The sequence below is a fragment of the Hyla sarda genome, chromosome 1 (genome assembly GCF_029499605.1).
Source record: "Hyla sarda isolate aHylSar1 chromosome 1, aHylSar1.hap1, whole genome shotgun sequence".
Classification (NCBI taxonomy): domain Eukaryota; kingdom Metazoa; phylum Chordata; class Amphibia; order Anura; family Hylidae; genus Hyla; species Hyla sarda.
The window spans coordinates 506,640,653-506,664,374 of record NC_079189.1 but is presented as its reverse complement, the minus strand read 5'-3'; the positions used below and the strand labels follow the sequence as shown (position 1 = coordinate 506,664,374).

Genomic DNA, 23,722 nt, shown 5'->3' with positions numbered 1-23,722 from the left:
AAAAACAACTTAGGTAGGCAGTATGTTCCCCCACATTAGGTTGGCAGTATGTTCGCCCACATTAGGTTGCAGTTCCCCCACATTAGGTTGGCAGTGCGTCCTCCTCCTCGATGTTCAGCTCCTCTGTTCCTATGGGCGCACGCACGGGACGTCAGTGACGTCCCTGCGTGCGCTACCTCCCGGAGGCCCCTGCATTTTAAAAAATAACGCAGGGCCGCAGAGCGGTAACCGGGACATCCTTATGTCCTGAAAAGATCTTTCAGGACACAGGGATGTGCCGGTTTGCCCCGCCTGGCAAACTATGGCCGCGTGCCCGCAGAGAGGGCTCGGCGTGCCACCTGTGGCACGCGTGCTATAGGTTCGCCATCACTGGTCTACAATGCTTAGATGAGCCCTACTGCCCAATTGCCCATCTACAGGTATTAGAGGACCCAGGGCTTGCAAAAAAAACATCACCCCTACCTGACAGAAATTGTTTATCGATGCTGCTTGTGCTAAATTCTGACACTACCATCAACTCAGTGCAACAGAAATCTAGATTCATTTGACCTGGCAAATCTTTTGCCCTGCTTTGTGACCCATTTCTGCTGCACTTCTGCACACTGGAGTCTTGCCTTTCTGTTTGCCTTATCAGCATTCACATCATGTTCTATTTACATATCACTGGTATACGATGGCAACCTGCCATGCCCTCAGTAGGTCCATCAGGTTTATCTAAAGCAGTGGTCTCAGACTGTTGCCCTCCAAATGTTGCAAAACTTCAACTCCCAGCATGCCTGGACAGCCATGGGCTGTCCAGGCATGCTGGGAGATGAAGTTTTACAAGATCTGGATGGCCACAGTTTAGGACCAAAGATCTATGTTAAGTTATATTGGTTTTGTGCAGGACTCTACACTAAGTTAAGTCCTTTAAACTCAATGGGCCCACCAGTAGTATACTGCAGTATATGTCATCATACCTTTTTGGCATGTTCCAATGAATACCAGTGTGATGTGAAAGAGGGCTTAGACAGAAATGGCACTTCAATTAGTTGTTGTAGCTCATCCGTGCTAAGGAATGACGAGTTGAACAGGTTAGTTGGCTGCAATAAAAGAGCTACTGTTGTATTTTGGTACGCAGTTAGAGGTAAGTAACATGCTGGAAATGATGACAAGGGGCTTCATATAATATCCTCCACGGATGAATGTTCCTGTGTAGAATGTATTCTATAACATATATTCTAATTCTATACTCGACGATTCATACCCTACTACATCTAGACATCCAAAAAGCATGAAATCTGAGGCAAGAGTACAAACAAATATGACATTTGGCTATATCTCCCTCCAACAAAATAAAAGCACTCGTTGTAAGGTGTACACCTTCTTCATTTCAGAGCAGTATTATATCCATAAAATATGAACGGGTGGGGATGGCAATGTAGTCAGCTGTTTCATACGAGAGCTGTACTTCTTCAGGCCACCTCTCGCATAAAACAGCTGTATTCTTTCTGGCTATGCCAGGATCTTTGCCCGTTCAGATTTCATGGGTATAATGCTGCACTGAAATAAAGAAGTCGTTTGTACATCTTACGCCACTCATCCAGCAAATTCTATAAGGCAGAAATAGGGAAAAAAATTGGAAACCAAACCTATATAGCTTTTATTATTGTATCACATTTTCTGTAAAATCTACCAGACCCTAGCAACTGATCTGGATGAGCCTGTGTTGCAGCAGATGTTTCCTGTTTACAATCACATTTTTACCGAACGTGACAATCGGAGCACAGCACTTCAGTCGTGATGCAATATTCTTCACTCCCAGTGTACAAGGAACAGCGCCAGTCATTACACTATATTCTCATGGTCTATTTTTATATGGGGACCCTCAGAATTTCTCACTTCACTTAGTCTTAAGCCAGTGTTAAGGGAAAATAATGAGTAAACTACCCTCTGGTTATAGTTCTAAAGAATTGGCCGCAGACACAAAAAATTATTTAATCAGAACACGGCTGAATGTTCATATGTTGTATTTTTTTTTTTTGGGGGGGGGGGGGGGGGAGCTGTAGCCAGACAGTGCCAGAACAGTCCTGGCACCAATTAATCCCTCACAGAACAATAGGGTCTAGAAAGCCAACTCTTCTATCCATTGACATCCATTGACATAATGGCCCTCATTTACTTAGAAAATCGGGTTGTAAGTCTATGTTGCTTTCTTACCCGGCTGCTTTTTTCCCCTGATATTTATTATTATGTCGCATCCTGTTTCTCGCACTGGGTTTTGTAGGTTTTGGTTTCCAACTCCTCTGAGTTGTCGGGAAAAAATCCACAACAATTCAACAAATTTGGGTTGAAAACCTTTATAAATATGTGGGAAAGCTCAGAAATGTCGGGTTACGCCCCTTTTTCGGGTTTGGGAGAATCCACATCGGGTCCGTCGGGAAAAAATTACCCATCGTGTCGCAGACTGGCGCATGATGCCTGCGACATGTCGCAGACAAAGATGCGCCAAAAAGACCCGACAAAACAAGTCGGGTTTAGAATAGTAAATGAGGGCCTATATGTTGGTGGCAATTCGAGAAGCCACCATACCTTAGTCAGTTGGCCAAACCCACTGAAGGCGGTGGGGGTTCAGCCAGCTTTATTCTAAGGTGTATGGGCACTTTAAGTGTTCTGTTTTCCTGCAGCACCACCACAAGGTAAATAAGGTATTAAAAAGTGCTCATTCAAACCATCATTTACTTGGAGTTCAAAAATAAAGCACATGAAAATCTATTAGACATCTTAAATCACAAAATTCATACAGTTCATACAGACACATCAGTATATATGTATCGGGGGTCCTACTGCTGGGCCTTCAATCAGTCAACAGAACTTAAAGAGGCATGGTCATTATGAAAAACTTTTTATATTTTCTAGTACTTCTGATATGATTTTTTTTAAATATAAATTTATTTAAAATAAAATGTAAATTTTACAAAAAAAAATCAAAAATGAAAATTGCCGCCACTAGGGGTCATCTTTCTTTATGCAGACAGACTACTCTGTATTTTGCAACAAACTGGATACCAGCAGTAAAATGTGTTGATATCCAGTATAAGAGATAGATAACCATTTAACCACTGCAGCCTTCAGCTGTTCCTAAACTACAACTCCCATGATGGGAGTTGTAGTATTACAACAGCTGGGGGTACAATCTTTGTAAAACTCTGTTTTAGAGCTGTGTATTCTCCAGCTGTGAGCCTCCAGGTCTCCCAAAACTATAGACAAAGGATGTGTGGGCATGCTGGGAATTGTAGTTTTGCAACAGCTAAAGGCAAGACTGCTCTAACACAGTGCTTTACAAACACTGCAGCTCCAGCTGTTGCAAAACTACAACTCCCAGAATGCTTAAACAGCCAAAGCTTTCTCTGACTCCTGAATGACAAAGAAGCTGATCAGACATTCAGGAGTCTGTGAAAGCTGAATGACACTCATAGTGACAGTTATGTTGAGTAGCATCCAGCTTTACTAGGAATAAATAGAAAATGAGCCACTGGCGATTTTTTTTGTCAAAATCATGGCGTTTTTCTCCCATAGAAGTCTATGGAAGTGAAAAAACGCCAAGAAAAACGATATGTGGGTTTTAACTTTGGTGTTTTTTCAGGCGGTTTTTATTCTTTTTCGGACTTTAGCGATCCAAAAAAAGTGATGGAGATACCTTTTTTAATAAAATTTCGTAGGGTACCATTAAAAAAAAAAAAGATACAGTAGTGAAGGAAAAAATTTGAAAAACATTTGAAAAACCTTTCAAAATTTGCTAAATTGCGGTTTTCTTTTTAATTTCCCCACATAAATAATATTTTTTTGGTTTCACTGTAAATTTTATGGTAAAACAAGTGATGTCATTACAAAGTGAAATTGGTGACACAAAAAACAAACCCTTATATGGAATTCTAAAAGAGTTATGACACAGCCATTATTGACTTTACCCCTCACATGTTTGTAAGAATATTATATCTTTTCATGTGACAACACTGGTGACACTCTGCTATACTGTAAAGTAGTGCACAGCCTGTAGGGTCCTCTCAAAATAACTCCACACACAACATGGTTATCCAGCTTAGAAAAATACATCCACCTAAGGGGCAAAACGGACGGAGTGTCCTCAAGGCGGTGGTTCCCAACTAGGGTGCCTCCAGCTGTTGCATAACTATAACTCCCAGCAGTCAGAGGCTGTCTGGGCATGCTGGAGGCATCCTGGTTTGGAAACATTGTCTTAAGGGGTTAAAAAAAATGAAACCAAGCTGTAATACCACTAACAACCATAAGACAGGTGTGGCACTGTTTTATTTTTTTTTTTAAAGAAAGGCGCTATATTTATACCTTTTATCTTATAACCCCTTTTAAAGGAAACCATGTCAGCTTGGTGAGGTATTTCCCAGTTTTTTTTTTCCCTACAGAACTATACTGATTCGGATGCGGAGGTTGTGCATCCGCATTGGCGGCGCTAGCTGTCTGGGCATGCTGGGAGTTGTAGTTTCACAACAGCTGGAGGCACCCTGGTTGGGAAACATTGGCTTAAGGGGTTACAATAAATGATACCAAGTTGTAATACCACACACAACCTGAAGGCAGGTGTGGTGCTGTTTTTTCTTTTTTATTATTATTATTTATTTTTTGTCTGTTTCTATTTAGACAACTACTTTTAAGAAAAAACGCGTCAGCTTGGTGCGGTATTTCCCATAGGTTTCTCCTGCAAAACGATACTGATTCGGAAGCGGGGCTTGGAGCCGTGTGAACAGTCCTCAGGGGTTTCTCTGTCTCCTATAGTCCACCATGATGTGATATACTTTCATTTTTTCGCTTTTCTTACAAATAAGGGGAATTTCCTTATGCCGGAAGTCCCATAGACTTACATTGCAATACAAAGTCTACGAGACTTCCGGCAGTTCCGTATACCGCACGGAGTTGCCGGAGTTTGGAGATGGGGTCGTGTCTCCCACCTCAGAGGAGAAGCCCCCGGCAGTATGTAAGTGTCACCCCTCCTTCTGTATGCCGTAGTGATAACGCTAGGGACCTTTCTGCGCTGTAACCGCTGCGTGTGAGCGCGGCTGTGTGTGGAGCGTGCGGCTTCTCTCCCCCCTGATCCCAGTCATGTCACAGGTCTCCCTATCGGCGTCACAAAAATCCTGGGAAGGGGAGTTCCTCTGTGCCCGTAGATCCACCCCCTTACCAGATCCAGTATAGGAGCTGAGGAGGGAGCAGAGGTGAGTGCTGGATCCTGCAGATCTACTCATGTTGTGGGGGAGAGATCCCTTGTTTATGTTGTCTACATTGTTATATGTTTGTAATGTGATAGGATTATTTTTACTAATATATATATATATATATATATATATTCATTTATTATTATTTGCTCACTGTTTAGTTTTATATCTTTAGATCACTGTGCAAAACTACAACTCCCAGCATGCCCGGACAGCCTTCGGCTGTCCGGGCATGCTGGGAGTTGTAGTTTTGCCACAGCTTGAATCCCACTCTTTGCCTTAGATTGCAAGCTCTTAGGCTCACACCGCCACCGGTTCCGTATCTTTGCATTGCACCATCACCGCTTCGCCATTCTCTCTTCTAATAAATCCGTAACTTTAAACAATGCCGCTGTATCAATGTGGCCAACAGCGCAAGACCCTTGTGTTGTTCTGCCGCTGGCTGTGTGAGTGAAAGGAGACAGCAGCGTGCAGTTTGTTTAATGGGGCTGGGCTTAGGGTTCTCAAAAGAGCGAAATGTATTGAGGAACGTCAGCAGGGATTTGCTGAGGACTAATGTTGTAATAGGTTAGTCATCCATTATGTCCCCCCCCCCCCCCCCCCCTCTCCTTCTCTTCTCTTTCTCTCAATAAAGACTGATGCTGGTGTTTTTTGTTTTTACGTGATGCCACTCAAAGTGCTCTGTAATTGTAGGTGATCGCCAGACCAACAGGGTGCAAGTGCCTCCCCCACCCCGGAGAAGACCGACATTCAACTTCTACTCCGTCACGTTGTCCTGGCTTCATAAAAGAGTTTATACAGCAAGAGAACTAACACCCCCCCCCCCCAGTCTAGAGACTATTTCTGGATAATCGCAGACAAGCGTGTAGCCTCCGCGCCTTGTCCACTACCGGAGGAGACGGATGAGCTGTTGTCTGCCTGGACACCTAGGGGGACATCACTGATGGAATAGTAGGGGATTGATCGAACCTCCTAATTGTCAGGATTACAACACTGCCTTAAATTTCTCCTGCCATACGAGCTGGATCAGCAGGGTGGACATGGCCAGCCTACTTAGCAGCTTCATCTTACTATTTCTTATATTACAGGACAGCTGTTACTGTTTCAGGAGCCCCCTCTCAGTATTTGAAAGGTAAGGAGGTGCTTTTATACCTGGTTCACTATTATATATGCTATTTACACTTCTGTGGTATTTTTGTTATGCTTTAACATTTACAATATTGATAGTATTGTTTAAATGTTTTTATTAGATAGTATTGTTTAAATGTTTGTTTAACCACCTTTTATCTACCATACCCTTCAGACTTCAGACCCCCAACTCCAATCAGAACCGAAAAATGTAGGTTTGAAGGCTATTAACCCCTAGTGTCCCAATCCGTTCCTAGTCCTTTGCCTCCCTGTCACCCACAATAGTGAATCCGGAGCTTTGGCTTATTCAGATCGGGAGCAGTGACCACTGGCTTACTAGTAGAGGCTCCTGCCAAACCTCTTCCCATATGTGATGTGTTCTGAGTACCTGTCAGAGTATAGGAGGGCAATTTTTACATTGCATATATGTGTGTGTGTGTGTATTATATATTTATATATTTTTTATTTAAAAGAAAATGATATTATATTCTAGTTTCTTATGTCTTTATCTATACACAGTATATGGGATTTTTTTTTTGTAATATTGATACTGGTAGTTTTATATTACAGTGTATACTGTAAATATTGTATAGAACCCACATTAAACATGTCAGTATTTCTCAAACATATACCGTATATTGATATGTGTCTTCTGCCCATCTGCTTCTGCAATGTTTTCCCCTCCGCTCCCAAATCCTGGCTCATTCAGATGCCACTTTGCCAGCATGTGCTGCACTCTTTCGTTTGGATAATCATCCTTCAATATGGAATTTGTCATCTGATACCAAGAAAATTGTGTTTAAATCCAAGGCTTCGCTTCACTCTGAGATTCTAAATGCATCTATCTCCATAATCACGGCATTAAATATTTATGTGTGCATATATAATTCACCACAGAGCCCAGAATATTTCTCTCCGTATGCTACCACCTCTCCCCATTGTAAACGTTCTCCACCTTGTATTACTCATCCTCGGCTTGGCTTCAGACACCTGTCTCGCTACTCAAGCCATAGAAACATAAACTGGGGAAATATTTTCTGTCCCAGCTGTATTTCCATTACTGTACCTCAACAAGACAGGGAAAAGTTTGGGTTGTGTTTTCTCTCTGTGTTTGTAGCTGCTACAGAAAGTAGTCTTCCATATGTATCTGTGAGGGTGTACATGTATGTACATATGCGGATATATGTGTGTGTCACATGATTAGCTTCCATACCCCGGCCCTAGTCAGATTTTGTTTATTTGTAGAATTGATAAACCATTTGAGTCCAAATTATGTCACATGCCAGATACATTTATTGGAATGGGTTTCTACCTCCAGTAATAAAATTGTTATGGTAATAATAAGTAAGTGACTTCCTCCCCTTCCACAAATTAGCATTCTATTTTTGTTATTTGTTTTTATTGTTACTTTTTGTTTACTATTTGCATTTTTTCGGGAGTTTATCCATATCATGGAAAGGTGAATGATAACCAAGTAGGCTGGCTTCACATCACGATTTGAGTGTCCGCTGCACAGATACAATTTCAGGCAATTTGAGCTTCTGAGATCGTATTTGTGCAGGGACAGGTACTGACAGATACGGAGCCATTAACTATTATGGGGCTGCGGACCCGATCGTAGTCTGCTAGTGACTACGATCTTCAGTCTGTGTCAAAAATCTGACATGCTGAGAAAAGGACAAGATCGTAGTCACTAGCAGACTACGATCAGGTCCGCGGCCCCATAATAGTTAATGGCTCCGAATCTGTCAGTACCTGTCCCTGCACAGATACAATTTCAGACGATTTGAGCTTCAGAAATCGTATCTGTGCATCGGAAGGTCAAATCGTGGTGTGAAGCCAGCCTGACATAGATTTCCCAGAGTCCTGAATAGCCAATATGCCTGGGAATGCAATGTGGTTTATATGGGTTGTCACTAAGTTTTGTCAAATTCCCTAATAGCTAAGTTTCCTGCTAATGCAGATTTACATACTAGTTGCCAGACAACTTTTCCAAATACTGAGATAATAGTGTTTTATCTGTTTGTGGCAGGAATGCTCTTGACATAGACAGTACACATATCCATAGACCCCCACCTCCCCCATTGCTTGACCGAGGCCAAGAGTGTCCTTCTTTTCAACGATATACATATGTAGCAGGTGCCACCATGGTTGCCAGTGTCCTACTGTTTTCCTGGCATGCTACACTATCGTCATAGCAGACCATGGAATGTACCTACAAGAACAGGGGCTACAGTTTATGCTTGGACTCCCTGCTCCTGTAGATACTGAGCAATGATGCACACAGTACTGTATGCATTGCTGCTCACTCAACATTCACCAGGCCAGGTGGGAGAACACATGCTCTAGAACATGTACACCTGGTGAGTTGCAACGTGTACAGTATTGTATGCATCATCACACACCTTACTGCAATGAGCGTTCTGTGCTACCATGCTACTGTTAGTGTGCACTACTCTTTCTTAGAGAGACAACCAATAATGAAAAACATATACAGTTTGACTGAAGTTACTATTGTCCTTGTCTATGGAGTGTGTTCTTACACAATCTGATACTGTCAGGTCTGACTGGACAATGTCAGTGTGTGTAGGGAAGGCACCGCTAACTAGTAATACCCAGTTGTCAAGTTATTTATACATTCCATGAGGAATAACAGAGGACTGGTACAGTGAAGCGATCTAAGAGAAGATGATCCAGAATTGTTTAGAGAGAGAGAGAGGTCAGAAGAGGTAACATTTCCCCTTAAACAACATATTCTAATGTATGTACTTGTCAGTACAAGCTAATATCCTTAGGATATGGCATCACGTCCTGACCAGCTGCTTTATGTCGTTTCCTGCATTAGACATTGGTGTCACAGGCCTATGCAGGAGGAAAGCACAACTCTTCTCTCCAGGCAAGAGGGATGTTTAAGGGTATGTTCACATTTGCTGCGCAAGCTGTGGATATGATGCTGTGTACATCAATATACATAGATAGTTGAACACTGCATCAGATCTGCACCATATACAGTGCATGTGAACTTACCTAGTGCATTTTTGCCATATGTGTTCTGTAAATCTCTTGGCATATACACCTAATGTATCCATAGACACCTGCTACCTGTTTAAGGACAAGACTTATTTTGGAATCCCTTTGGATTGTTTCTGGCAAGATATAGACTTTATTCTTTCATTCATTTATTTATTGTAGTAGTACAACAGTAATATTTCATAAAACTGTATATAGCAAAGTAAAGTATATGGTAAGGTTTACACTTTTATAACAGAGTCTGTGTGGCAACTATATGTTAGAGGGATACATCATGAAATTACCCTGACGTAAACCTCCAGTGTTGCATCAAGCTGTGTTCCTCCACCTGTTGCAAAACTACAACTCCCAGCATGCCCACACATCATTTGGCTGTGCAGGCATGCTGGGAGTTGGTTTTTCAACAGCTGGAGGCAGTGTTAAAACTCTTATTTACTGCAGTGTTCCTGCAAGCTGTGTTCCTCCACCTGTTGCAAAACTACAACTCCCAGCAAAAAGGCTGTATATAGTAGCAGTTCCCCCATTATACATTACCCCGCTGTATACAGTTGCCCCCCTGTAACACATGCACACACTTTGTATAGATACACACGCATTCGCTTCATATATTCATACACACGTACATTAGATAGACACACAGATAAGCACACATACATATATATATGCACACACACACATATATACATGCAGGGACACTTACTTTAAAAAAGAAAAAAATCCTCTTTTCAGTCCTCACGCGGCAGGAGAGATGAAGTAAAGTAAACACAGGCAGAGTGAGAGGGCCGGGAGTGAGCACAGCAACTTGGGTCCATGACGTAGGTGATGACCAGTGGAAACTGCAGAACTGGTATGTATCCCAGGAGGCAGGGGGACCCCTAGTGGCCAGTTTTTGTGACTGGCTTTTTCAGTATGAAATACTGAAAAAATTTCTAATGAAAGCAATTGCAAAACCTATTGGTTATACATGCTTTACAACATATCAAAAGGTTTTATATCTGACAGTGCCCATTTAACTGTGGAATGGATCAAATGTCAATGGGGCTGATCTTGTGTGCCAGCCCATACACAGTATGTTAGGAATATACACTGCAAAACCAGAAGATTAACAGCTAAATCTTTGATACTGGCACGTAATGTTTGGGTAGTTTTCTGTTGATACTGGATCACTCTGTCTTCCTGTGGTTTTTATTTTTCTGCAAATTCCTTTAGCATTAGTCACATTCTTATCTGAATTCCCCATAAAGAGACTTATTTTTATAGAATATATTTTTTTTAGCTAGCCTAAACACTTACTTTGAATGTAATGTTCTTTTATATGAGTGGCAAAGTTGGCTATGCTACTTTAAATGCTACCTGTTTTTCAAAAAATATCTTATAGATTAGCATATTTAAATTACTTTTCTAATTTACTTCTTAATACAATTTTGTAACTTTGTGTTAACACCTTAAGGTCGGAGGGCGTACCTGTTTGCCCTCGTCGTTCTCCCCTTCTATGATGCGAGGTCAGGAGCTGACCCCGAGTCATAGCGGGGGAGGGGGGGGGCCCGATGGCTATCAGCCACTAGGACCTGTGGCTAGTACTGGACATCACCGATCGCGGTGATACCCGGTTGTAACCCTTTAGTCACCGCTATCAAACTTGATCGCGATGTCTAAAATTTAAAAAATACAGTCCCGGCAGCTCAGTGAAGCTGATCAGGATCACCACGGTAAGACCGCGGTGTCCCGATCAGCCTAAAGGATGGCGGGAGGGCCCTTACCTACCTTCTCACCATCCGATCGTTGCTAGGATGCTCCAGCCATCAAACAACAAGAAAAAGAAACACACCATATAGCGCATACCCGAATATTTAGAAAATATAGCAATCTTTATTACAAAACACAAAAAGCTAACCAGACAGACATTTGAGTGCCCTGGGAGGGGTTCTAGGGGCTTCTCCCCATTGTGTAATGGCGGTTGGTCCCTTTTAAATATTTGGTAAATGTCTGGTTAACGTTTTGTAATCATGTAATAAAGATTACTAGATTTTTCTAAATATTCAGTTGTGCGCTATATGGTGTATTTCTTTTTTTATTTTGCTGCTTGATGTGTATTTTAGTACACACGGTAGCACCCCTATTAACATTTTTGGGCTGAGCATGCTTACTGCCTTTTATAGCTTAGGATGCTCTAGCCAGGCTCTGCAGGTTGGAGCAATCGAGCACCAATAACACTGATTAAAGGGGTACTCCGATGGAAAACTTTATTTTTTATTAATTATTATTATAATTTTTTTTTTTTTTTTGTGAACTGTGGCCAGAAATTTAAACACATTTGTAAACTACTTCTATTTAAAAATCTTAATCCTTTCAGTACCTATTAGCAGCTGTATGCTACAGAGGAAATTCTATTCTTTTTGAATTTCTTTTTTGTCTTGTCCACAGTGCTATCTGCTGTATCTGCTGACATCTCTGTCCGTGTCAGGAACTGTCTAGAGCAGCATAGGTTTACTATGGATTTTCTCCTGCTCTGGACAGTTCCTGATACAGGCATCAGGTGTCAGCAGAGAGCACTCTGGACAAGACAAAAAACCGAAATTCAAAAAGAAAAGAATTTCCTCTGTAGCATACAGCTGCTAATAGGTACTGGAAGGGTAAAGATTTTTTAATAGAAGTAATTTACAAATTTATTTAACTTTCTGGCACCAGTTGATTTAAAAAAAAAAAAAAAAAATTACCACCGGAGAACCCCTTTAACCCCTTCCCGACCTATGACATACCTGTACGTCATGAGTGGGAAGGTGTTCCCGACCCATGACGTACCAGGTACGTCATGAACATTTTTGCTGCTACTCACGGCATCCCGCAGCGCCCGATAAGATGGTGGCTATCACTGATAGCCAGTCATCTTACCATGTGACCACTTGGGGTTTCATCCCCCCCCCCCCCCCCCCCCCCCCCCCCCCAGCGATCGCTGCTATCAGCTGGTCAAATCTGTGTGTGTCCTGATCACGGGGATCAGGACACACACACAGCTCTGCTAAGTGTCCCTTACCCGGCCATGCGGTGTCCCGAGCGGTCCCGGTGCGAGCGGCATCCTCCAGGCGGTCCCGGCGGTGGTGCGTCCCGGCGATGAGTTTCCAGCAGCAGGGCAGCATCTTCATTGGTAGCAGTGAGATCGCCGTAAAGCGATCTCACTGCTGCCTCTGGGAGTTTCAAAACTGCAACTCCCAGCATGCCCAGACAGCCTTTGGCTTTCTGTGCATGCTGGGAGTTGTAGTTTTGCAACATCTGGAGGTCCACAGTTTGGAGACCACTGTATAATGGTCTCCAATCTGTGCTCTTCCAGATGTTGCAAAACTACAAATCTCAACATGCTCAGTCTGTCCAGGCATGCTGGGAGTTGTAGTTCTGTAACATCTGGAAGAGCACAAATTGGAGACCATTATACAGTGGTCTCCAAACTGTGGACCTCCAGATGTTGCAAAACTACAAATCCCAGCATACCAGACTGCCCAGATATTGCCGAACTACAACTTCCAGCATGCATGGGCAGTCTGAGCATGCTGGGAGTTGTAGTTTTGCAACAACTGGAGGCACACTAGTTGGGAAACATTGTCCGTTTCCTAACTCAGTGTTTCCCAACCCGTGTGCCTCCAGCTGTTGCAAAACTATAACTCCCAGCATGCATGCAGACCATGCATTGTGGGAGTTGTAGTTTTGCAACAGCTGGAGGCACACTGGTTTGGAAGCACTAAGTTAATAAACTTTCAAGTGTTTTGCAACCAGTGTGCCTTCAGCTGATGCATAACTACAACCCCCAGCATGCACGGACAGCCAAAGGGCATTCTGGGAGTTGTAGCAGAATGCCTCTAGCTGTTGCATAACTACAAGTCCCAGCATGCCCTTCTGCTGTCACTGCAGTTTGTTTGTTATCTAACTCCGTGTTTCGCAACCAGTGTGCCTCCAGCTGTTGCAAAACTACAACTCCCAGCATGCACGGACAGCCAAAGGGCATGCTCGGAGTTGTAGTTTTGCAACAGCTGGATGTTTGCCCCCCCCAATGTGAATGTACAGGGTACACTCACATGGGCGGAGGTTTACAGTGAGTGCTGCAAGTTTGAGATGGCGCAAATTTTGCGCTGCAGCTCAAACTCCCAGCAGCAAACTTGCTGCGAACCTCTGCCCATGTGACTGTACCCTAAAAACACTACACTACACTTACACTAACCTAAAATAAAAAGTAAAAAACACTACATATACACATACCCCTACACAGCCCCCCTCCCCTCACCAATAATAATGAAAATTGTCTGGTACGCTTCTGTTTCCAAAACGGAGCCTCCAGCTGTTGCAAAACAACTCCTCCCAGTATTGCCGGACAGCCATTGACTGTCCAGGCATGCTGGGAGTTTTGCAACAGCTGGAGGCACCCTGTTTGGGAATCACTGGCGTAGAATACCCCTATGTCCACACCTATGCAAATCCCTAATTTAGGCCTCACTTTCTCTCATTTTGGAGCCCTGTCGTATTTCAGGGCAACAGTTTTGGGACACATATGGGGTATCGCTGTACTCGGGAGAAATTGCCTAACAAATTTTGGGGGGCTTTTTCTTCTTTAACCCCTATGAAAAGGTGAAGTTGGGGTCTACGCCAGCATGTTAGTGTATAAAAATTTATTTTTTTACACTGGCATGCTGGTGTTGCCGCATACTTTTCATTTTCACAAGAGGTAAAAGGGAAAAAAGACCCTCGAAATTTGTAATGCACTTTCTCCCGAGTACGGAGATACCCCATATGGTGGCGCAAAGTGCTCTGGGGGCGCACAACAAGGCCCAGAAGGGAGAGTGCACCATGTACATTTGAGGTGATTTGCACAGGGGTGGCTGATTGTTACAGCGGTTCTGACATAAACGCAAAACAATAAATACCCATATGTGACCCCATTTTGGAAACTACACCCCTCATGGAATGTAATAAGGGGTGCAGTGAGCATTTACACCCCACTGGTGCATGACAGATTTTTGGAACAGTGGTCTGTGAAAATGAAAAATAAATTTTTTCATTTGCACAGTCCACTGTTTCAAATATCTGTCAAACGAGGGTGTCGTGTAAATGCTCACTGCACCCCTTATTAAATTCCATGAGGGGTATAGTTTGCAAAATGGGGTCACATGTGGGGGGTCCACTGTTCTGGCACCATAGGGGCTTCCTAAATAGGACATGCCCCCCAAAAACCCTTTCAGAAAAACTCAATCTCCAAAATCCCATTGTCGCTCCTTCCCTTCTGAGCCCTCTACTGCGCCCGCCGAACACTTTACATCTACATATGAGGTGTTTCCTTATTCGAGAGAAATTGGGTTACAAATTTTAGGGTGATTTCTCTCCTTTTACCCCTTGTAAAAATTAAAAAATTGGGTCTACAAGAACATGCGAGTGTAAAAAATGAAGATTTTGAATTTTCTCCTTCACTTTGCTGCTATTCCTGTGAAACACCTAAAGGGTTAAAACACTTACTGAATGTCATTTTGAATACTTTGGGGGGTGCAGTTTTTATAATGGGGTCATTTATGGGGTATTTCTAAAATGAAGACCCTTAAAATCCACTTCCAACCTGAACTGGTCCCTGAAAAAGTACGATTTTGAAAATCTTGAGAAAAATTTGAAAATTGCTGCTGAACTTTGAAGCCCTCTGGTGTCCTCCAAAAGTAAAAACACGTCAATTTTTTTATGCAAACATAAAGAAGACATATTGTATATGTGAATCAATATGTAATGTATCTGGAATATCCATTTTCCTTTCAAGCAGAGAGTTTCAAAGTTAGAAAAATGCTAAATTTTCAAAGTTTTCATGAAATTTTTAGATTTTTTTTACCAAGAAAGGATGCAAATATCAGTGAAATTTTACCAATAACATAAAGTAGAATATGTCACGAAAAAACATTCTCGGAATCAGAATGATAACTAAAAGCATTCCAGAGTTATTAATGTTAAAGTAACAGTGGTCAGATGTTCAAAAAATGCCCAGGTCCTGAAGGTGAAAATGGGCTGGGTCATGAAGGGGTTAATGCTATGGCATAGCATTGAACAGTGTATGCAATGAAAATATTGCATGTGATAGGGCCCTATGGGTACTATAAGATGAAGATTGTGTAAAAAAAAAAAAAAAAAAAAAAAATTACAAATGTGAATGAACCTCTTCCCTAATAAAAGTTTGAACCGCCCCCCTTTTTTCCATTTGAAATAAATATGTAAACAAAAATAAACATATGTGGTATCGCTGGCTGCCTAAATATCTGAACTATTAAAATTTTACGTTAATCAAACCGCACTGTCAATGGCATTTACGTAAAAAAAATACCAAAGTCCAAAATTGCGTATTTTTGTGTACCCTAAAAAATGTAATAAAAAGCGATTAAAATGTACCGATAAAAACTACAGATCATGACACAAAAAATGAGCCCTCACACATCCCTGTATACAAAAAAATTAAAAAGTTATAGAGGTCAGAAGAGGACATTTTTTAAGTACTAATTTTGTTATAAGTTATAATTTTTTAACAGAAGTAAAACAAAATCAAACCTATATAAGTTGGGTATCAATTTAATCATATGGTCCTACAGAATAAATATAAGGTGTCATTTTTACTGAAGTGCACTGCGTAGAAACAGAACCTCCCAAAAGTTACAAAATGGCATGTTTTTATTTATTTATTTTTTCAATTTTGCCCCAGAAAGATTTTTTTTGTTTTGTTTTGCAGTAGATTTTGTGGTGAAATGATTGATGCCCCCCCCCCTCCCCGCGATCAGACCTCTATCAGCGGAGTACCCCTTTAATGGCTCTTGCGGTGCAGGATGGATTTAATCCCTTAATCGTCTATTCACACGTACAGTATTCTGTGCAGATTTCACTCGCAGATTTGATGCGCAGGATTTTCTGCTGCAGATTTCAATGTAAACTGAACACAGCTTGAAATCCTGCACATCAAATCTGCGCAGAATACTGTACATGTGAATAGACCCTATGGGTACGTTCACACATACATGATCCTGCGCAAATTTGATGCGCAGGATTTGAACTTCTGATTAGAAGCTGTGCTCAGTCATTTAGTTTACATTGAAATCTGCAGCAGAAAATCCTGTGCACCAAATCCTGTGCATCAAATCTGCGCAGAATACTGTACATGTGAATAGACCCTAAGTGTACGTTCACACATACAGGATCCTGCGCAGATTTGATGCACAGGATTTGTTACTGCAGATTAGAAGCTGTGCTCAGTCATTTAGTTTACATTAAAATCTGCAGCAGAAAATCCTGTGCACCAAATCCTGTGCATCAAATCTGCGCAGAATACTTTCCATGTGAATAGACCCTAAGGGTACGTTCACACATACAGGATCCTGTGCAGATTTGATGCACAGAATTTGTTACTGCAGATTAGAAGCTGTGCTCAGTCATTTAGTTTACATTGAAATCAGCAGCAGAAAATCCTGTGCATCAAATCTGCATACGTGTGAACATACCCTAAAGGGAACCCATCACTATTTTGATGCTGCCTTATCAATGAGCAGCATGAAGCATTGACAGTCTTCCCTATCACAACCACCATGATCCACCCTGTATGACTGTCCCTTTCAGAGTTATAAAACTTGTACCTTTGGCCAGGAATGGCAGTGTGAATCATCCGCACAGTGTGCTGCTCCGATTGACATGTCTCTCCATACATACACGTGATAAGGATGTATGCACAGTATACTGGGCATATTTGATTTGCAAGATTTGAAGCTGCAGATTTTATGATGCTGAGTTATATGTAAACTAATTAATTGAACACCGCATCAAATCTGTGCAGAATACTGTACATGTGAATAGACCTTAAATCACTGATAAGATGTTCCTCTGCATATGCCTCCAGTAGCTAGTGGCAACACCAGCACCACCATGTTCAGCTGTTTAGGACATCTGCAGCTCCCTGATGTACATAGTCAAAAAAACTGTTTGATTTGCACATAGCGACCAGTCAGGGATTGGTTGCTGTCGTTGCTGTCTTTTGACTGATGCTTCCAATGTATGAAGTTTGAAGCTTCTGCGCTATTAAGTGTTGAGTATCCCTGCTGGGTTACTGTGCTCAGATCTAATTTTACTTCAGTGGGAGCTAAGGTGCAGTAAGGCTAGGCTCTCATTGCCTTTGGACTTTGCTAAAAGGAACTCAATCGGCAATTCTGTCAAAATAATGGGAGTTTAGCAAAGAGACAGATCCCATTAAAGTTTATGGAATTGTCAGGACCCGGTGGAGTCAGTTGTGCCATCAAACAGATCGGGACGGAGCACAACGGCAATGAAAACCTAGCCTAAGACAGCACAGCCACTACTACAACATAATATACGGAGCCCACTCTTCCAGGTTGATAACATTGTATACATCTGGGCGCCACAACTGTGCCAAACAGCTGGTCAATGGGGTGATTAGTGTTGGCACCAATTACTGGTGGCCTATACAGAGGAAATGGGGTGCAGTTGTAAAGTTTAAAGAGTACCTGTCATCAACTAAACTTTCCCTGATCCCCCCTCCCCATCTGTCCCTTACTCTAACTATGCCTATCCCTGTGTTTATTGAGGTTTAAAACGCTGTGGAAATACCTTTTTTTTTTTATCCCTCTTCATTAACTCAGGAGCACTGTCTTTCTGAGGGGTGGAAGGAGGCTGGCAGGCATGATGTCACATGAAGCCTGGCCGGGACTCTGCTTCTGCCAGTCTTCCTGTATGCTGCTCTCCCTCTGCAGCAGTGTTTCCCAACCAGGGTACCTCCAGCTGTTGCAAAACTACAACTCCCAGCATGCCCAGACAGCCAACAGCTGTCCGGGCATGCTGGAAGTTGTAGTTTTGCAACAGCTGGAGGCACCCTGGTTGGGAAACGCTGCTCTGCAGTGTGCATACAGACTAAGTACAGGGGAGAGACGGCAGCCTCTATCTCTCTCTCTCCTGTGTCTCTCTGCACTAAAAAGTCAATGCTGAGAACCAGGGGCGGTGGGAGCAATTACAGAGGCAGTAATTAAGATGAATGTCAGGGGGTGGGGGGGGGCACAGAGCAGGGAGTGCAGTGAGATAATACAATGTATAAGATAATGTGTGGTGAGGGGCAGGGAGAACACAGAACAGGGGGGAGGTGACTGGCCTCTGTTATATGAGAGGCATGTGCAGGCTTGTAGCTCACAGTGAGCTGAGAGTACTGAACTTCCTGTGGAAGGACCAGAGCCCTTTCAGCATTAGTCCTAAAAGCTGTACACTTACTATGAAAAGCATAGGAAGCTGCCTGCAGACCAGGCATAGAAGAGAGACCCCTAGTGGCCAAAAGTATAAATAGAATTTTATTTTTATGAAGATATATTACAATATGTCTTCATTAGTGATTATGAACAACATATTAAAAGTTTTTGTTGATGACAGGTACTCTTTAAGATTACATGTAAGGCCCCTTTCACACTGTCTGTAAGCTCTGGCAAATTCTGTCAAACTCCCTGTTTTTTTTTTTGGGGGGGGGGGGGGGGGGGGGGGGCAGTTTGCCGGACGTAATTTTACTGGATCATACCGGAAAAAAGACGCCAGTATTTTCGGAGAGAAAAGCCGTAGAAAAAGATGGTGGAAGCACTATTTTTTTTTCTCCGGCTTTTCTCGATCCTAAAATAACGGGCTTCACACTGCCGGAGACAACCGGCAGTGTGAACGTAGCCTTAGTTCTGTAGATTGTTTTGATTCTTATACCACTTATGTATTATATTTTAATGTTTTTTATTTTATATAGGTTGTATTTTTTCACTCTGTACATTTTTTCTTTTTTAAGAAACTTTAATATAAAGTTTTTGCTGCCTTTAAAAAAAAAAAAAAAAAAAATGTATATATAATGTTATAAAATAACAAAAATAAGAAAAATCCCACGCAAACTTACCTCTTAATAAGTCTCCTGCAGATGATACAGTGGTCTTCTGCTCATTTGCAGTAAATGATGTGCCCCACTGGTATGTGACTGCTACAGCCACAACAGTAATGTCCCTTAGTTCTTTTAAGATAAAGTTTATTAAAAAGGAAAAAAAAGGTGGGACTCCCACCAATCACAACTTGTTTCTACGACATGGTGAAAATACAATAAAATGACATATACTCTTTTCTGGGACTTTTATATTGATGGTCTATCTTTAGAATTGCTCATGGATCATTGCACCCACATGGATCAGCAAATTCAAGGTGTCTCGTGCAAGCTCTTCCTTTCCTACCAGGTATAGCAGGATCAGCTACAAAACATTGTTAGCAACTTGGTTGATGTCCGAATGCTGACAGGTTCCCTTTAATGTATGATCAGTGGGGGTTGGATCCCTGGGTATCTTTCTGCACAGCAAAGGTAGTGTACTTAACTATTAGGGTGCTAGATTGCAGAGACTAGTTACTTCACCCATAGGGTGCATTTTCCAGCTCTATAAGTATGAAGGGATATTTACTAGATAATTCCAGAAAATAACTTATTAACATATCATGATTTTGTTTCCAAAGGTATCAGGAATCCCCCAGTACCCTTTTAAATGGATGCTCAGGACCAACAAGGCCGGTTATATCACCAGACTCCACAGACTTTACTCTGGATATACGAATGCCAGGAGTAACGCCAACGGAGGTGAGTAGATTGTGCTGTATGTGTGTATGTTATGATGGGTAAACTATGGGTCTTGCTGTGAAGCGTCAAATCCCTTGTCACCGAACTGAGGAAGTCAATATGTTAAGGACGTGGGAGCTCAACAACAGCTGGCATATCCTGGACCCTAGCTCAATGTGGTTATTGTTTGCTTTTTTTAAGCTTTCTTTTTCTTTTTAGCTTTTATAGTACCTGCATCTGCACTATAACGTACATGCAAAAATATATAAACCACTTATAAGTGTCCTGGGGCCCCAGGTTAAGGCCCATATTCAGAGTCTACAATAAGAAAAAAAAAATCTCACTACTCCTGCCATGGACGTCCTTTGTGGACAATATAAGTTGAAGGCAAGCCTGAATTAAAGTGTCTTTTTTTTTGTCCTTTTCAATACTCCACTGATGGTAAATCCATTCAAGCCACATTACTCCTCCTTTGCATTGCATCCAGTAGGCATTGCATTTGACAATGCCACCCTGCAAGGGTATAAAAGCTGTAGGTTTGTACACCAAGATGAAATATGTTCAGGTGCTTGGTTGGTGCAATACTTATTTTTGCCTGTACAAAGTCTGTGATCAATACAAAAAGACATTGTTGCACACTACTAATTCTGGGCAATGTTGCTGCATGCGTAGTGGTTGTTTTTTTTTTTTTTTCTCAAATCCAATCCTTGTGTTCTATAAAATTAAATATATTCCTTAAAAATCCCATGGTTTTACAAACATTTGTACACGTAGGGCTGCACAGGCTGATGGGGAAGAGGACTGTTGTTGTCATGCTGCAGTAGGTGATGACTCATTGTTGCAGATGGAAGTTTTTTCTATTGAGGAAATAAAAGGGATTCCATTAGTAAGGGAAGAGGGAAAGGAAACTGGAGGCTCATTTGTTTCCCTGTAGACCATCAAGCACCGTACAATGAAATGTATGCAGAACATTAGGAGTCTGCACGCAGCCGCTTCTTTAATTGGGCCCCACAGTCTTTTCACGCTACACCAGGCGTGCAATGTCTTGTGCAATGATTAAGTGGCATAGTAATTCTTCCAGATATCTTAAATACAGCCTGATTGAAACCTATTTTTCATGTTGACAGGGAATGTTTGAACACTGCTTCTTGGGTTTGTTGTTCGTTGTTTTGGATGGTGTATTTTTAGGATTTCTTTACTATATCACATATATACATATGTGTGTGTGTGTGTGTGTGTGTATGTATGTGTATATATATATATATGTATATATGTATGTTTGTCTTTAACTAAACTCGAGGGGTGTGTGTAAGGAAATGATCTTCTTGTAGCAAAGATCCTGGTGTTGGCTTATACTACCCATCTCCCTTAACCTTGAGCAGAGCCTGGCGCTCGTTGTCAGTAGTGCTTAATAAAATATTCATTGTTCTGCCCCCTCATAGGTCTTCTACAACCTATCTCAGGATCAGTGGGCTATTATATCTCCTGCTTGTCAGTTTTGACAATGTATTATCAAAGAGATGAGAAAGTGATGAATGTCTGTACCTTTTACAAACCAAGGAAAGAGTCTGCCAGAGCAGTGCTTTAATGTGGTGCAAGTAAGATTTGGTGGAGTCCCTGTTAAGGTCACCTAAGTCTTTGTATAAGTTATGCTTATCCATTTTGAGATCTCTGTGCCACAACATAAGTTATATATTTCCCTTGGTTGACTTCCTTCAAAAACAAACTGATAGGTTAATTGGCTTCCTGAGAAGTTGTCCCAAGTGGGAAGAAAATATATTGCGAGTCCCAGCAGGACCAGAGACTGGGCTAAGTAGTGATAAGCTCTCCTCAGCACAGTGGAATAAATTGATTAGAGTTGAGTGAGCCCAGCCCCCCGAACCAAAATTCTTTCCGGACTTCAGGGGGTCCGCAGCTCGAAGAACTATTGAACATTGCCAGGTTCAGCTTGCACAAACCTGTCAATGTCGGGGCTGAGCTGTGCTCACATCTGACAGCCACAAGTACAGTGCAGCCCTTAAGGAAGGAGTTAATTAGTGCTGCAGAGCAGCATATTTAACTCGTTGGAGAGAAGGGTTGAATACTTTACACTGCCATCTGTATGGCTGTATAAAGTATACCGCTTCATCTTTAGTCCTGGCCTCTTCATGTGTAGTTCTACCTCCTTGTGATGTCACCAGTAGAGGCTTGGCTTCCCAAGAAGTGGCCCAGAAAGCAAGGGATGCTGTGTGTGTAGTTCTGCAATATCTGTCCCTTCTTATGTTGCAGACCTACAATTCCCAGCATGCCTGGACAGTCTGGGCATGCTTGGAGTTGTAGTTTTGCAACATCTGGAAAGCTACAGTTTGGAGACCACTACTTAGTGTTCTCCAAACTGTTCTTCCCCACTACACTGGTTACCAATTCAGTCCAGAATACAGTACAAAATCCTCAGTCTTACAAACAAAGCTCTCCACAATGCTGCACCTCCCTACATCTCCATTCTCATCTCCATCTACCATCCTACACGTTCTCTCCGATCTGCTAATGATCTCACACTAACATCTTCTATAATCCAAACTTCTCACTCCCATCTCCAAAACTTCACTCGTGCTGCATCGGTTCTCTGGAATGCTATCCCTCAATCCCTCAGACTCAACAACAACATCCATAGTTTCAAACGTGGCCTGAAAACACATCTCTTCAGACAGGCCTATAACATTCTTTAATTGGCCTCAACATATCCCCACACCTCTTGTTTGAATAGTTATTGTGTAATATTATGTCTGATACTTGTCTTTGTTTGTACCCCATAATTGTAAGCGCTGCGGAATCTGTAGGCGCTATATAAATAAAATTATTATTAAATTATTATTATTATTTGTTGCATAACTACAACTCCTAGCATGCCCAGACTGTCCAGGCATGCTGGGAGTTGTAGTTCTGCAACATCTAAAGGGTTACATATTGCAGAACTACACGCTCAGCATCCCTGACTGTCTGGGCTTGCTGGGAATTGTAGTTTTGCAACAGCTGCAGGCACACTGGTTGGGAAACACTGAGCTGGAGTCTGTTTCCTAACTCAGTGATTCCACCCGTGTGCCTCCAGCTGTTGCAAAACTACAACTCCCAGAATTTACTGACAGACCGTACATGCTGGGAGTTGTAGTTTTGCAACAGCTGGAGGCACACGGGTGGAATCGCTGAGTTAGGAAACAGACTCTATATCAGTGTTTCCCAACCAGTGTGCCTACAGCTGTTGCAAAACTACAACTCCCAGCATGTACGGTCTGTCAGTGCATTCTGGGAGTTGTAGTTTTGCAACAGCTGAAGGTTTGAGGAGCCCCACGCCATGTGAATGTACAGGGTACATTCACATGGGCTGGGGTTTACAGTGGGTTTCCTTCTAAAAGTTTGAGCTGTGGCTCAAACTCACAGCGGAAAACTCACTGTGAACCCCCGCCAGTGCGAATGTACCCTAAAAGTACTACACTAACACATAATAAAAAGTAAAACACTGCATATACACGCCCCCCCTCCAATAAAAAAGAAAAACGTCTCCTACTGCAGTGTTTCCTAAATGGAGCCTCCAGCTGTTGCAAAACAACAACTCCCAGTATTGCCGGACAGCCATTGACTGTCCTGGCAGGCTGGGAGTCTTGCAACAGCTGTAGGCACCTTGTTTGGGAAACACTGCTGTAGGGTTTTGGTGGAGACATGTTCCATCCTTGTA

At 42.2% G+C, this 23,722-nt stretch overlaps 1 protein-coding gene across 6 annotated transcripts in view; it reads left to right on the top strand.

Moving 5' to 3' along the window:
* PAM (peptidylglycine alpha-amidating monooxygenase) overlaps positions 1 to 23,722 on the top strand; it is a 214,696-nt gene that overhangs the window by 5,894 nt on the left and 185,080 nt on the right. For 4 of the 6 annotated variants that reach the window (XM_056537530.1, XM_056537532.1, XM_056537527.1 and 1 more), the window contains exons 2-3: positions 5,922 to 6,360; positions 19,911 to 20,031. In XM_056537530.1, coding sequence (XP_056393505.1) covers positions 6,269 to 6,360; positions 19,911 to 20,031 — 213 coding nt within the window. In that variant the 5' untranslated portion in view covers positions 5,922 to 6,268. Of the gene's footprint in view, positions 1 to 4,717; positions 4,991 to 5,070; positions 5,229 to 5,921; positions 6,361 to 19,910; positions 20,032 to 23,722 lie in introns of those variants that run through there. The other 2 variants (XM_056537528.1, XM_056537529.1) reach the window with 2 other exon arrangements.